Source organism: Cryptotermes secundus, unplaced genomic scaffold (assembly GCF_002891405.2).
Source record: "Cryptotermes secundus unplaced genomic scaffold, Csec_1.0 scaffold2244, whole genome shotgun sequence".
In the NCBI taxonomy this organism is placed as follows: domain Eukaryota; kingdom Metazoa; phylum Arthropoda; class Insecta; order Blattodea; family Kalotermitidae; genus Cryptotermes; species Cryptotermes secundus.
In genome coordinates this window covers 123587-139785 of record NW_019735495.1, presented here as the reverse complement: position 1 = coordinate 139785, position 16199 = coordinate 123587, and the positions used below count along the sequence as shown (strand labels likewise).

At 41.8% G+C, this 16199-nt stretch overlaps 2 protein-coding genes across 5 annotated transcripts in view; both read left to right on the top strand.

Annotated features, from left to right (window-relative positions):
- The window catches only part of LOC111869493 (tubulin polymerization-promoting protein homolog), a 32325-nt gene extending 29936 nt beyond the window's left edge, over nucleotides 1–2389 (top strand). For both annotated transcript variants that reach the window (XM_023861064.2, XM_033753453.1), the window contains exon 4: nucleotides 1239–2389. In XM_023861064.2, the coding sequence (XP_023716832.1) occupies nucleotides 1239–1421 (183 nt within the window). In that variant the 3' untranslated portion in view covers nucleotides 1422–2389. The remainder of the gene's footprint in view (nucleotides 1–1238) is intronic.
- A 10560-nt stretch (nucleotides 2390–12949) lies between these two features.
- The window catches only part of LOC111869489 (nucleoprotein TPR), a 69511-nt gene continuing 66261 nt past the window's right edge, over nucleotides 12950–16199 (top strand). For all 3 annotated transcript variants that reach the window (XM_023861060.2, XM_023861059.2, XM_023861058.2), the window contains exons 1-2: nucleotides 12950–13169; nucleotides 14504–14666. In XM_023861060.2, coding sequence (XP_023716828.1) covers nucleotides 13007–13169; nucleotides 14504–14666 — 326 coding nt within the window. In that variant the 5' untranslated portion in view covers nucleotides 12950–13006. The remainder of the gene's footprint in view (nucleotides 13170–14503; nucleotides 14667–16199) is intronic.

The following is a 16199-nucleotide window of genomic DNA, read 5'->3' as shown; positions in this document are numbered from 1 at the left end:
AAGTATAGCTCCATCATTCTTGGCCTCGGCACTAAATGGAGGTGAGTAGTCAGCTTCACGCCCCGGCCGCTTTACTCCCAGGGAAGGAATCCCCAGTACCCATTGGATAGGGCGCTGGGTGGGCCTCAGATTTGGTCCAGACGGTGTAAAAAAAAATTTTACCCCTCCCAGGAGTCTAAACCCCGACCTTCAAGCACGTAGCCCGTCGCTACCGATCTGGATATGATGGTGCAGTAATATAAACCAATCCCACCCTCTGACGGACGTGATATGAACCTGATTTTATATAGCAGACGTCTGGAAACACGGGGGTGGTTACTTGCCGTGCAATGGAAAGGAAAATGTTCGCATTTAGAAACAGACAAGAATAGATAGCTGTACTTCTGGAGCACACATTTTCTGAATTTCCTGTTTCCTGTAAGTTTTACTGTAGAACTTCAGTAACAGAATTTTGCTGAAAGAGATGAAACATTGGACATATAAAATGACATTCACGATAAGAGCTCTTTATGCAAACAATCATCTCATTCGGTATAGCGACTGGCTGCGGGCTGGTCGGCCCGTGCTTGATTCCCGGCCGTGCAAGGTTTTTCTTTTCTCCACACCGTCGAGACCGACACTGGGACCCACCCAGCGTCCTATCTAGTGGAAACCGGCGGCTCGGGGTAAAGCGGCAGGGTCTTGAAGCTGACCACTTACACCCATCTAGTGCCGAGATCAGGAAAGGTTGATCTGTACTACCAATCATCCATACGTGTTCATAGCATAATGCCTGACTATTTAAGTACAGGGACAACTTACGCATAGAAGCATTCCACGATAAACTTACTAATGAATTTTATTAAATTTAACATTATTTTATGCATGTTAATTTGTTAAATTTCCATATCAATACTTGATCGTTAGACTGTTCAGCAACGCTGTTTTAACTGCAGAAGTTGTATAATGTGCAGTAAGATTAAATAATGATAAATTGTAATACGTGAAGGATGGATACAGCCAATGTGGAGGGACTACCCCCTTATTTGGCTATAAGTTGAGTAAAACCACGAAAGGCATCAATTGGGGTAATCAGTAGACTGACCGAGTGTAGATCTGGGTTTTGTAGCATTATTAGTTTATTTAAAAGGTTTAACTTTATGCGTAGNCATGATGTTTCTGACTTTATTATTATTATTTATGTATTATTGTCTGTAGTTGCATGAAACTGTAACACATTTCCTCTGAATTTCTTTCAGGGTGGAGGCAAGTCTTCTGCTATTGAACGCCTTACAGACACTACTCGATATACTGGCGCTCATAAGCAGCGTTTTGATGAGAGTGGTAAGGGCAGAGGAATGGCTGGGCGCAAGGACATGGCCGACAGCTCAGGATACGTGCAGGGTTACCAAAATAAGGATTCCTACAGCAAGACTCATTAGCGATTGTGGGACAATGTTCTCTTTCGTGTTTGATCTCTCCGTGTGTTTCCTTTCAATGTGACTTAATACGCCTTTCACAGACTTGAATGTTGTGTTTTGTAATATATTATTATGTGGGCCTATTTATATTTAAAATTGTGGCTGTTGATGCGTTTATTTTTTTCCGAAATCTTCATAAAATCTATATGTTTGCATTATACGTGGTACATAAGCATGGCACAGTAATGTTATTGATAGTTCAAAAAGGCAGCGACAGAAAAAGAACCAAATAAGGTACCTACAACTTAAATGCAGCATTGATACAAATCGAATATTATCACATGAAATAGAAATAAAAGATGAATATGGCATTCAGTGATCCCTCTAAGCTCTGCGCGTGCGCGGCCGCTACTCCCGCTCACGAGCCTCAGTCTCCTGCGTACTTTTATTGGTTTACTGAATAGTCAATTTGAATTTTAAGAATTAAGCTTTCAAAGTAAAGTACAATTTTGGGTTATTTTTGGGAGCATATTAATTTAATGTCTCATGTTGACATTTTTCGAAAATCTTTGTCCCCCCCCCCTCGGGTTGTCCAGGCCAAACCAATTGCTGCTCAGAAGACATCGGGTAGCGCAGGCGCATCCTCACCCTAGAGGAAACGTTGGTTATATTCGTTCAGTATTGCCTTTAACTAGAACTTGGAAACAAAATCCAATTTCACATTTGATTATTTTGTAATTAACTTCAAACAACTGTTTCGAGCTTGCGTCACTGCCGCTTCTCTTTTTACGTTAAATGTATAGAGCAATGTTGAATATTACATAATACTTACCACTTTGTGTAATGATAAGTGTAACACTATGTTGAAGCTTTATTATAGAGACATGTGAACACTTTGCTATCTTGTGATTGGTACAAATCAAAGAAAAAAACTAATATATGTACAGAAATAAATATTTCAGCAAATACACATTTACTTCAGTGTTTAAGTAAAGATTTTCTTTGTGTCCTAAAACCGTCTAACTACTTCAACTTTTAGTTTTCAGCCTACTTGCCTTATTTTGAAAAAAATAGCAGGAGGCTTACTGGATCAACTTGCTGTGTGCAACCCCCCCCCCCCCCCCCCACCTNNNNTTTATCCATGTGGTCCATGTCTTATCAAGGGGAATTAGGTGATGAATATTTTCCAAAACTTCCTGTCTTATCTTCTAATAGTGATTTCAATTTCACCACTTTTGACCTTCGCTGAATGTCATTTGGAAACAAAAATGAAACAAGAAGTTCTGGCAAGAATTAACCGCCTACTTTCCTTGATACGAAAGCACAATAGACCACTGTAGGTCGCGGTGCAAGGGCCGAGAAGGCCTACCCCTCATGCATTCATTCATTCCTTGATACGACACAGACCGAATAGAAAGCGACACGTCCAACAATTCTATTGTTGCGTGTGTATTCGTTGCCGCTGTAACTTTTGTGTAGCAACGCTGGGGGATACACACATAGACACAGACTGATGGGAGGGGTTTAGGAAGTACCACGTTGCGGTAGCCAAGTTTCATACAGATTGGTTCAGCCATTCAAAAGTTGCTAGGTGGGTTACGCAGATAAAATGGAGATCGCATAAGCCTCCTGTCATTTCTTCAAAATATGAAAAGTAGGCTAAAAAAGAAGTCCAGTGAACTCGCCCCGGGGCCTCGCTGTATTGCATGGAAGCGTCACTGGAGCAATCGAGTGCCTTATGATGGGCGGGTTATGTTCACGGAGAGCTGCTACTAAAGCAATGAATACCACCATACAAATATGACATTGTCAGCTTTCCTTGTAGCCAAGGGCGGAAAAGAATTCCCAGAAGTATACAGGCATAAGAGGGTGGAGAAAATTGCGTAAGGAGGAGTTTCATGATTTGTTCTCTCCTCCAGGTATTACTAGAATGATCAGATCAGGAAGGATGAGATGGGTAGAATATGGGAGAGACCAGAAATGCGTGCAAAATTTGGTTCTGAAGGAAAGGAACTCTTTGGAAAGCTCGGGCATAGGTACGAAGACAGTATTACCATACGTTATAAGAAAATAGTGTTGACTGGGTACATCTGGCTCAGTGTGGTGTTCGGCGACGGGCTCTTTGTGAACACGGTANGCTATCGCTGATTACATACTTTACATAGACTTGAAAGGATTCTGACAATGGTGTATACTGTACTTCTTTTGGCTTATTTTGGACTTCATCCATCGTCTGATATGTAAAAGACATAAGACCACGACGTTTTCTATCCTGCCTTTACTGTGATTTTATTCCTTTCTCCCACTGATGCAACCGGTTGTCGGTTGTTCATAGGTTGTTCTTCTACGGACCGGGGTTTGTCCAGTGATTGAGACCAGCTCTTTCTAAGGGGCCCAACTGAGTAAGTTTATCCTTCCCTATCCACCTGAAGACGGAGACAGATCCAGTCTCCGAAACGTTGTGTTTTTTTTTTGTCTTTTATATACCAGACGATGGGTGAAGTCCAAAATAAGCCAAAAGAAGTACGGTAATGAATTTTCGGGTTCAATAAATTGTGCGGAATCTTTATAGTGGTAAAACGACTGTAAGCTTCTCAAGAATGACCCTGCTCCCAATGTATTACTAGCAGTCCCTCCAGATCATCGGCAAGTCCTCCGGGAATTATGAGGGACATTTTTACACTGCAGGCTCGATAAAGCATTCCTCCATGTGACGTTCTGGGGCGAAGGGGAGGTAGTTATGACGTCTTATGGCACTAGAAATAGCTCTGTTGGAAGGAAGTAGGTAGGTAGCGTCTACTAACGTCTCCCCTCCCCCCCTTTTTCTTTTGCCTCTCTCAGAGCGCCAAGTCGTAACGTCATTATCACCAGCCCCATCCAAAACTTAGATCGTCAAAATTCGTACAGAAGTGCATGTCGGACCATTAAATATACGTCTTAATTTAATTCATCGTGTTTAGGTGTGTAAGATTTGAGATTTCCACAGCGGTGACGGTGAATAATGCTGTCTTCTGGGAAGCGGCGCTGTTAACACAATATTTACACGGCGCCACATTCCAGAAGACGGCATTCTTCATGTTTACCTGTAGTTTGCGGTAAAGATGCCCTGTTCTTGATTTGTTAAGCGCCACGTTACAAATGACGTGTATTTGAATGGAAATATAGCTTTGACATTAAATGAGATTAAATAAAAGTGTAGGCCGGTCACGGTAGCCGAGCGGTCTAAGGCATGCACTGTCTTCGCTCGCTCGGAAGCCGGGATCGTGGGTTCGAATCCCACTCAGGGCATGGATGTTTGTGTGCGTTTTTCTGTGTTTGTGTACAGGTAGAGGCCTTTCGACGAGCTGATCACCCGCCCAAAGAGTCCTACCGAATGTGTAAGATATAGAAAAACCGAAATGAACAGAGAACTTCTTGGAGGTAGGCCTAGGCCCACTGGGGCTGTAGCGCCAAGGGGAAAAAAAATAAATAAAAGTGTAAATTGGGTCGTCAGCACAACATAAAAGTAACTTCAAAATGAAGACAAAATATATACGACTCTATCACTATTGTTTATTTATTATGAGAAGATATGCGCTACATGTTTCTACCTTTTCTAGGATATCATCAAGCGAGTTAAAAGTAAGTTCTTGACTTGAGTTGTCTTAATATGAATCAATATTTTATTTATTGCCTTCATTTTGAAGATGCTTTTATGTTGTGTTGATGGCACAGTTTACACGATTATCAAACACACAACATGATGCAAACCATAAAGATTGGATTAAATATTTACCTGACTGCTCTGTCTCTTTACCCCCACGGAAAGATTCCTCAATGTCCATTGGTCAGATGCGGTCTGGAAGCTGTGGCAAAAAGAAAAAAAAACCTTTGCTGTCGCTGGGAACCGAAACCCGACCGGCAACGTAGTCACCGCACTGACTGAGCTACCCTGAGCAGAAATGCTTATGTGTTAGGTATGAACAGAGTTCAAGCATCGGAACAGTGTTCTTCATGAGAAGTTGATAGTCGTCCAACAGGACGAGAGATACCCTACCTTCTAGTCAACTCGAAATGTTCATCACCATGCTCACAACAGCCCTTCGTTAGACTTCGTCTTATCCAACAGGATCCTGTCCACTTATTTCATTCTTTGTATTTGAAATCTAGTTTAATATTATCTGTCAGTCGGGATAGCTCAGTCGGTATAGCGACTGGCTGGACCGCCGAGGACACGGGGATCGGTTCCCGGTAGCGGCAAGAGATTTTTCTCTGCTCCACAGTGACCAGACCGGCACTGAGGCTCACTCACTTTCGTATCCAATGGGTTCAGAGGGCTCTCCACATAGGGTTAAAGCAGCCTGGGCGTGAAGCCGGCCATTCACCTCCATCTAGTGCCGAAGTTAAGAATGGCGGAGCTATACCTGCACTCCTCTATAGGTCTTCATGGCGTTGGGCAGGAATAAATTTACCTTTTTTTGTTAGATGTGCTACCTATTCATACATCCCCAATTTTTGTTTGTCTGTTCAAGTTTTCCGACGAAGCATGTCACGGTATTTCTACTCCCTCCCCCCCCCCATAAGTGCCACACCATCGTACTAAATTTGACCACTCTGGTATTATTTACCAAAGAAGAGATTGAAACGGTTAATTGGAGCAGGAGACTTGTCTCAGTACAGGTGTGAAGCTGCTCTCGTTTAGTACGTAATTTTGTTCGTTTTCTTTTAAGCTCCTGTGATATCAATCCATTCTCCCCTGCTTCCTGTTCTTCATTAACTGAAAGAGGGACCCACGCACGTAGCCATATTATTTCTAAACTAGTTACTTTCTGAGGTCACGTGTTCCATGTGCGAATCCGCGTTTGTGAATTATTTCCGTGAGAGTGAGTTTACATGTAGGATTTGAGGTTCTCACAGCGGTGGTTATGAAGAGTTCTATCTTCTGGGATATAACCCAATGTTGTCCGTTTTAAATCCAGCCGATATTTCAGAGGAACATGTCGCCGACTGTCTAGAAAATGTGGCAGCCTCGACGTCTCACAACCCTACGGGCCTGCACGGCCTGTTATAGAGCCGGCTGCTTTGAGATACTTTAACCATTGAAGACCTGTATAAACCTCCTTTGTGACTCTCGTAGTCTGTTGCAGTAAAGTAAAAGCAAGGCCCTGCTTACGAATTCACACCACGCGCATTTGAAGAAGATACGGTTTATTCTGAATAGTATATAAGAATTCAGTTCGTACCTCACAGGCAGCACATATCGTCTCCGCTACAAAAACCAACCGGTTAATTTTGTTTAGGAAAGTAATCGCTGTTTACTGTGAGAAGCATACGGAACACACATATACAGTCTGAAGGCAGAACGCAGAGCTTTAATGTATTAGATCAGGTGATACATATAGTAATCACTGGGTTTTATGGAGCTAATGAAAATGTGTTTTGTTTTTCTCGAGCCATAACAAATTACCCATTAGACAGAAATGAGATTCTGTCATATTCTATGTCGTTTTTTATAGAGTAAATCCTCGATTTAATGGATTTCGGATTTAGTTAACAAAATTCGGTACTTCCCGGTTATTCTCCGGTTGATGTGTTGGGACTTCCCCGTAACAATCTGTGTCATATGTCGTGTATGTGCACTTCGCCAGTCGTGCTGGAAGCGTGACACCATCTATCGCAAATTAAATTTGTACTGTGTTGTTTTTTGCTTGTTCTGTGCTATAATTTTTTATAATTAATACACCATGTACAAGAAAAAAAAAGGACAAACGTGAGTGTAAAACAGAAGTTTGAATTTATTTAAAAATTAGAATCTGGAGTATCCGTTACACGTTTTTGTGAGGAATACGTACATTCGGCAATACCGGACACCCCCTCCCCCAAAATTAGTCCGTTAAAACGAGATTATGCTGAACCTGGTTCCTTGCGTTCTATTTTGAACAGAAATATTTGTTACTCAAGGTACTTAATAGTATCCTCTCTCTAAGGCATTACGCCAGTTTGACTTTTTTATTTCGTGTGTCGCATTGCGTCACGCCCACTAATAGAAGTGACGGTGTGACTAGCGTCCTTCGGAGAGGCAGCCGCCAGCATGTGCAGCTTCGTTGCGTCCTACCTCGCTCTCCAAAGGAAGAAATTTATAAACAAGGAAGTGCAAAGCGTAGTTTTGTACTCATATTCTGCATTAAGTTTTTAGTTGCAAGCCCCGCACATCCTTGAATGAGTAGTGAGGGCCATCTAGAGTATCAGTTTTAACACGAGAATATAATTTGCCTTTACGCGTTTCGGCACGCTACTGGCCCTTATCAGAAGGCACAGCCAACACTACGAAGAAACACTTTATGTGTATGTTGAACGGAAGTTGTCATGAAGGGATTTCTGAAAAGAAATAATTGTGTCTGCTTTCCTTGGTACAGCACGGACCTCACACAAAACGATGCCTTCAACAATTTTCCCATTGCTGTGTGTGTATTCATTGTAGCGGTAACGTTTTTACCGAGCCGATGCCTAGCAACGAAAAGGGACACACGTATAAATACACAGACTGATGGGAGGGATTTATGAAGTACGACATTGTGATGTGTTCAGGTGTGATGATATACATATCAAGTTCAATTAAGACTGGTTCAGCCTTTCAAAAGTTGATTGGGGATACACAGACAGCATGGAACAGCATAAACCAACTTCCAATTTTTTTCTTCAAATTAAGGGCAATAGGCTAAAAATAAGTCATGTTTGTTAAAAATGACTAGCCATTATCAGTTTAAGTTTATTAAATGTACTTTTTTGTAAGTACATGAACAGGAAGAAGGCCATTATTTTCTACTGCTGGTTATGGAGAATATGTTGTGTAGTTGGACGCATGTCCATCTATAGATGTTGCGTAATGTGTGGACATGCCGCTATGGACAACCTGTGTTCAGCATACAAGTTATATTTAAATAAGTCCCTTGTACTGCGGCCACTTCTGACCTATTGTACCAGCCCCAGATGATAGGTGAGGGTGATTGTGGAGCAATTGCTGGAATGAAGATTGGCAGGGGAACCCGAAGTACTCGGAGAAAACCTGCCCCAGCACCACTTTGTCCACCACAAATCCCACTTGAGCGTACCCCGGGATCGAACCTGGGCCCCCGCGGTGGAAAGCCAGCGACTAACCGCTTGAGCTATGGAGCGTCCCTAAAGTCCACCTTACTTAGGTCTTAAATAGAATATTTTATTTACATCACAAACAGTAAATTTGGTGTAATTTTATATGACATCTATTCATAACATTTGTCGGCAATTTTGAGCTTTAACCATATTGAAAGGCTACAAATCCTACTTTACATAAGGACATAAACTGGTCTTTCTATATATCTCACAGACTGCTTCATACATTTTGTTGAAATTTTATATTATGTATTATTATTCTGATTGAAACACGAATATTGCTCGTTATATCTAATACGCTTGTGAGTCGTAATAACCCCGTCGGTATAGAGACGGGCTACGAGCTGAACAGCCAGGGTTCAATTCTCGGAAGGGGCCCACAGAGTCCAGAACGGCTCTGGGGCCCAACCGAATTCCTACGCAATGGGTACCAGGGGTTGTTTCTCCGGGGATGAAACGACAGCGGCGTAAAGCTGACCACTCACCTCCATTTAGTGCCGACGTCAAGAATGGTGGAGGTATACCTCCACTCGCTCATACATTTTCATGGCGTGGTGCTTAATTAATGAAACACAGGGACAATTTCATCTATACGTTTTTATATCTAATACATTTTGCGCTGTAATGAAATACCATCTACGAATTTGCAGCAAGCAGCTTAGGTAGAAGAGTGAGGAGGGGAAAATATGGGAAGGTAGAAAGCACCGTTTGGAATTATGGAGCACAGCTGTTGTAGTTCCGATAGCGCTTGAGATATAAACCCGTTCTCTGTATGCAACCCATACCACTACTGCCATACTTCATCACCGCGAGTTAATCTGGTCCTTGAGTGCATCAGCACTCATTTCTGAGTTCCCAAGCAATGTTATGTAATTTACTGATGTCATGGCCAGATTTGCTGTTGTGGGGGCCTCGGGCCAATAAAAGTTTATTGAGGCCCGTATTATTTACTTACTTACTTACTTACTTACTCATGGAGCTGAGCCCTTCTGGAGGAGCCGCCAATTGTACAGCTACTCAAGAATTTCCCAGCATTTTATGGAACCCAAAGGTTCATTACCGTGTTTACAAGAGCCCTCCACTGGTCCCTATCCTGAGCCAGATCTATTCAATCCATCCCATCCTATCTCTCTAAGATTCATTCTAATATTATCCACCCACCTACGCCTTGGTCGTCCCAGTGATCTCTTTCCTTCTGGCTTTCCCTCCAATATCCTATACGCTTTCCTCGTCTCAAAAATTCGTGCTACATGACCTGCCCACCTCACCCTCCTTGACTTGATCATTCTAATTATACTTGGAGAAGAGTACAAGCTATGAAGCCCCTCATTATGCAGTTTTCTCCAACCTCCTGTCACTTCATCTCTCTTCGGTCCAAATATTCTCCTCAACACTCTGTTCTCAAACACCCTCAGTCTATGTTCCTCCCTTAATGTCAGAGACCAAGTTTCACACCCATACAGAACCACAGGCAAAATTATAGTTTTGTATATTTTAATTTCTATGTTTTTGGACAGCAGACTATTACTAACAATAAATTTGGCTTGTGACGGTTCTCTCCCTTTTTCCTATTTCTTATAACACCAGTAACTGAAAAATACAGATTAATATTATGTGACTTTTGAGAACTGAATGTCTCAATGAAAGCTGTGGATTCCATTTCTGTTTTATAGAGGCCATGGGGGGAAAGCCCCTGACTACTTTCTTTTGAGTCGATGATAGAAGTGGCGGGTTACGGGTTGTGGAAAGGATCTTTGTGCGTGAAGTTATTTAACGATTCTGTGTGTACCAGCGAGTAAATACAGCGTGAATGAACTTCGATAAACATGAACAGAGAAGCTAGGAAGATGTGGAAGGAGCACCACTGTTATAGACCGATTGGCCGGGCACTTCGCCGAGTTTCGAATTGCGTTCTGTCCGAATATTCATTACAATCTTCCAAGAAGTCAACCTTTGGCACCTATCCTGCTAAGTATTAATCCACCGACACCTATTTATATTTTAAGATGCATTTTAACATTATACACCATCTATACATCAGCCGGGATAACCCAGTCGGTATTGTGACGGGCTACGAGCTTCATAGCAGGGGGTCGATTTCTGGCAGGGAAAAGATAATTGTCCATTTTCCACAGCGTCTAGACCAGTGCTGTCCAACGTTCTTATGTACTCGGGCACAATTCACTGATGCCTATGGAGGTGCGGGCACCACCACACACCACTACTACTAGTACTTCTACTACTACTACTACTACTACTACTACTACTACTACTACTACTAATAATAATAATAATAATAATAATAAACAATAATAATAATAATTTTCGAAAATATTTAACAGTACTCAGACGTTCAAAAATGTTTCTTGTCTTACAATTTGAATTAATATTAAAAATCGGCTCAATTATATGTGGTTACGGAGGGCGCCAGAAAAATATATCGCGGGAACCGCTTTGGACAGGGCTGGTCTAGACTGACTCTGGGACTCACCCAGCCTCATATCCAATAATTGCAATAATTACCAGGGGCTCTTTCATTGGGGGTAAAGCGGCAAGGACGTGAAGCTGACCGCTCACCTCCGTCTAGTGCCTTGGTCAAGAATGATGGAGCTAATCTCCGCTCGCCCATGCGTCTTCTTGGCGTGGAGCATAAGTAATTAAGTATAGGGTCAGCTTTACCTTGTACACAGTATGCCTATCTAGGCAGTGGTCTCGTAAGACATCTCATCCTTTCAAGGTCTCCCGACTGGAAATTTGTATGGTACTGCCACGCACGTCAGCAGAACGAGGGAACCCAATGAGAGCTGTTCACTCTTCAGTTGTGTCTATCAGGCATTCGGTTCCATTTATTGAGACGCACACGTCTGTGTGTTGTGAGCTTTTAATCCTCATATCCAACTTACCGTTAGATAAAGACAGCCATGTTCGTCTCTTCACAGTGTTGCAGCATGTAAAGGGGTCTGGAGATTTTGGCCTTGCCTGTGGACGGAAATAAATCATCAGCATCCCGCTCTTGTCACTTTTACCCTGTGAAACGAGCTTCTAGTTCTTAATTAATCAACACACCCTCAAGACGTATTGAGGAGTGGGGGTATAGTTCCATTTTATTTAACCTCGGCATTGGATGGAGGTGAGTTATGAAAGATTTGAGGTTTTCAAGGCGGTGACTACGAAGAAAGCCGTCTCCTGGGATGTGGCGCCGTGTAGATATTGTGTTAACCGACGTTCTTCCCAGAAGACGGCATTCATAGTGAGTTAACGAAATTCACGCTTCAAATCCATTTACTTCCGTAGAAGCCCCCACCCCCCGCCACGGTGCCCGTTATATTGGACGTTGGGTTAGTTCCAGACCCGGTCTCTCAGACAAACGACAGACCCGTCCTTTCGTCACAGAAGGCACCCTACGTGGAGATAACTATTTTTTTTATTGCTAGTGGGGTGGGACTAAGTACCTTGTACTGCGGCCACTTCTGGTCTATTGTACCAGCCCCTGATGATAGGTGAGGATGATTGTGGAGCAATCGGTGGAATGAAGATTGGCAGGGGAAACAGAAGTACTCGGAGAAAACCTGCCCCAGCGCCACTTTGTCCACCACAAATCCCACTTGACCAGACCCTGGATCGAACCCGGGCCGCCGCGGTGGGAAGCCAGCGACTAACATAAACTAACATGTGATAATGAGCCCCACAGACTGACTGCCTAACCGTCACTCGCAAATTGCGAGTCGCAATGTGACTTTGACTTTGTGACTCGGTCTTGGCGCCGTGTAGAAGAGGAACACAATGTTACAATCTGTGGGACCAGTGGAGGGCTCTTTTAAACACGGTAATGAACCTTCGGGTTCCATAAAGTTCTTGAGTAGCTACACAATTGGCGGCTTCTCAAGAAGAGCTCAGCTCCATTAGTGAGTGACTTGATTTTTAACATTATAACATAATTATAAATTATTAATGTATGTCATTTAAGTTAGACTTTCTTTGTTTTGGTTGGCGGGGGGGAGAAGAAATGTGTAGCGTGGTAATTAATTTCCGATTCAGCTGCCGATGCTGAGCGTAATATTAGTCCCGCTGAATATGGAAGATGACAGCACAATACAGACTAATGGTCGGCACCAATTTTTGTCAGGAGCCAAATTTCTGGCGTTGATGCGGTGATCCTTGGTATTTCCAGCCAATATATATATGCTACTAGCTATTAACTAATCTCTGTTTGCAGGTCACCATTGATCCGTCGTAGGTATTTTTGAATGTGGACGAGCAGTTTATCTACTTGCCAAATTGGCTAGTGGCTACACCAAGCACGTTGCATTTAAGTTTGTGTGAACTTGATTCATAGGTGGCAGAACATTAGGCAAGACGCAGTATTGCCAACCATTAGTGTTACGGTTAGGAATTGAGTTGGTTCAGTTGGATGGAACCGGATGGGACGATGTGACGGATGTGACCAGATGTGAGGGTTATGAGCGTTGTGAGCTATGGCGTCAAGTGAGGTAGATTTAATCAGTAATGTACTAAGCAGTGATGACTGTTCAAAAATACCGGAAGATATTCGGAAAAAGATAGAGTCTTATGTTAGAAGTACAGCAGAACAAAGCGTTGTAGCTAAAGCGTTATTGGAGACAACTAAGGGAAACTTCGGTAAGTAATTGTGAGGGGAGGCTGTAATTTGTGCCCTGGGGAGCAGAATGTTGCACAGTTATAGTAATTGTTTTAGAATTACTGCAGCAGCATGGTTATTCGTTCCTGTTAATTGTCGCTGCCCATGATTGGATATAGGACTTGGAGTTTTGTATTACAAGTATACCTACAGAGCACCAGCAGGAGAATTTGATCAGGTCTATAAATTAATCACATATACTGTATAAACCCGAAGCAGAATTTGCTGTTGTGTAGTGACATAACTACATTTTATCTTACTTAAAATGTTTCTACACACTGTATGTCACAAAGTCTCTTGTTAACATTTTAACTTGCCTGCAAAAATTCAGAATTACTCCAGTGCTGCTATTGATAATGCTGTTATTGGCAGTCCATGAAATGGGTGAAAAGTCGGCTATGATGATCACTCAGCAGTAGGTGGTAAAAACAAAAGCAATTTCCAATTATCACATTGCAGGTAACACATGATATTGTTAATGAATTTATGACATCTTACTAATAAGAACTGGGAGTCTTCATTAGGCAGAACATTTTATTATGAATTATCAAAAGAAGATAAGATCATGTAAAGAATACAACAAAAAGCAAAATTTTGTATAAAAGAAAAAAAAGTAAAGCAATCCCTGTACCAGGCTGTGAAGGCCCATGGTGTTGTGAGACGAGGGTCCCACAATATGTAGACAGTCGGCTCAAAGATGGCGGTAAAGTTGTCAGCCTTACGCGTCGGGAGGGGGAGCTGTACCTCCACTTCCCTACATGTCTTAATGGCATAGTGCTTAACTGATTAAGCACAGGGATAACTTCACTTTTTACTGGTATTATGTTCTGTGTCCTGGGTTTAGGTCTGTGAATAATGCATACAAAGCAATTCTAATTCTAAAATAAGGCCATTGATCTAATTTATGTTACTGTACTAAGTTAGGTTAATTTTCAGAATATTGCAGTAGTCACAATTGTAGGTTTGTATTTCACACATGCTGGTGACCAGAACACACAATTTATGTATCAGTCTTTTAACAGATACCGATTGTTTTAAATAATACATTTTTCGGATGTACGAGTATGCCCCTCACGGGCCATGTGATGCCGTATAACAATTCACGTGAACTGTCATGTATGCCTGATTATGGCCCTGAGTCACCGAAACATGTCATTGAATTTACACAAAAGCACTGACTAAATGGTGATTTGACCAATCAGCCATGAGGCTGGATTGAAGTATATTTGTGCGTGCATGCATGTGGGGGTTGCACATGCACATCAAGCACTAAGAATGTTTATTTATTGCTTTGCCTTCTTTTTTTAATTTCCAGAAGCAAGAATTATTACTGTTGAGAAGGAGCTTAGTGCAGTCAAAGAAGACAATGTCACTAAGACAGTCAAACTTGATTCCGCTGAAAGGGAATTGGAAGAGTTGCAAAAGAAAGCACAGTCATTGCAGGATGAGGTCGAGAAACTACGGAATTCAGTACAGAGGTAACTGCAGTATGAGTCTGACTAAATGCTGTTAATAGATCGAGTTCCATTGCCACAGGAAGCAGACCTTTGGTCTCAATTACAAAGGTCAACAACTTGTGTTGTTTAGAGAAGTAACTGCTGTTTATTGTGTGAATCACGTGGAAGACTTAACATGCATTTTGTGTGATAAATGCTGAGATTTTTAATGTAAAATAATTTGGTACTTACAGTAACCACTGTGCTAGGCCATGCCATAGCTTAAGCGGTTAGTCGTTGGCTTCCCACCACGGTGGCCCGGGTTCGATCCCGGGTCTGGTCAAGTGGAATTTGTGGTGGACAGAGTGGCACCGGGGCAGGTTTTCTCCGAGTACTTCGGTTTCCCCTACCAATCTTCATTCCACCAATTGCTCCACAATCACCCTCACCTATCATCTGGGGCTGGTACAATAGGCCAGAAGTGGCCGTAGTACAAGGGACTTAGTCCCACCCCACTAGCAATAAAAAAACACTGCTTTAGAGGGTAAATGTCATATTTATAATGCAAAGATTTCCATGTTAAATCAGATGGTAGTAACCTCCATGCTTTAGAGGCTAAATGGATTTATGTGAAATGACTGGAATGTTTACCTTCATTATATAAACGTTGTATGAGGGTACATCATACATTATGTAGGCAACAGCATTATGGAAGAAATGTCTTGTGTGTTCAGTGAGATCTTTGAATGGCGATTTTGTTCCTGTCATGTATTGAACATGGAATCTAGTAACTTTCTGATGATGACAATGATTTAGGTTACTGTCTGATGATGATGTCTGTTTTAGGCACTCACTATTGCTTAATTGAATAAATTTGTGTTATCAGATTATTTGACACAGAACTGAAACATTGTTAGATTTACATTTTGAGGGATTTCGGTGCAAAGAAAAATGCTTGGGTGATAATAAATGTAGAAGGGCTTCAAGAAGTGCATGTATTGAAAACCTATCGAAACACCAGATTAATTAGAACATTGCATTTAAAGAGACAGTGGAAGTGGAGGGGCATGAGCACAGTTATTATTATTATTGGTGTTATTGTTGTTGTTATTATTAATTTATTTTAACTGCAGTGGCAGTGGTACTACAGTAAGACACAACACACAAATAACACATCACACAAAATATCACACCACGCTTAAACAAGAAACAGCACACGAAACTACACAAATAATAAAGGACACACTATACACAATAAATACAATGCAAATACAATTACAACTACACTTGTATACATTAATAAAAAAATAAGTATGCTATACACTAAACAGTAACAGTAATGAAATATGTTATGTCATGAGCTGATGCACTCACATTTCACCATGGCCTTACCTTCATTCCACTTTGCCACACTTACGTACCCTTTGCATCTTTACCACAATTTACTTCCCTTCATGTCCACTTCACTTTGCTGCAATTTTTGTTGATTTCCCCCACACCTTCACTTCACCTTAATTACCACCTTCCTAACCCTTTTCCAAAAATTATTTTGTTTACAGGAGAGAGTCCCTAGAG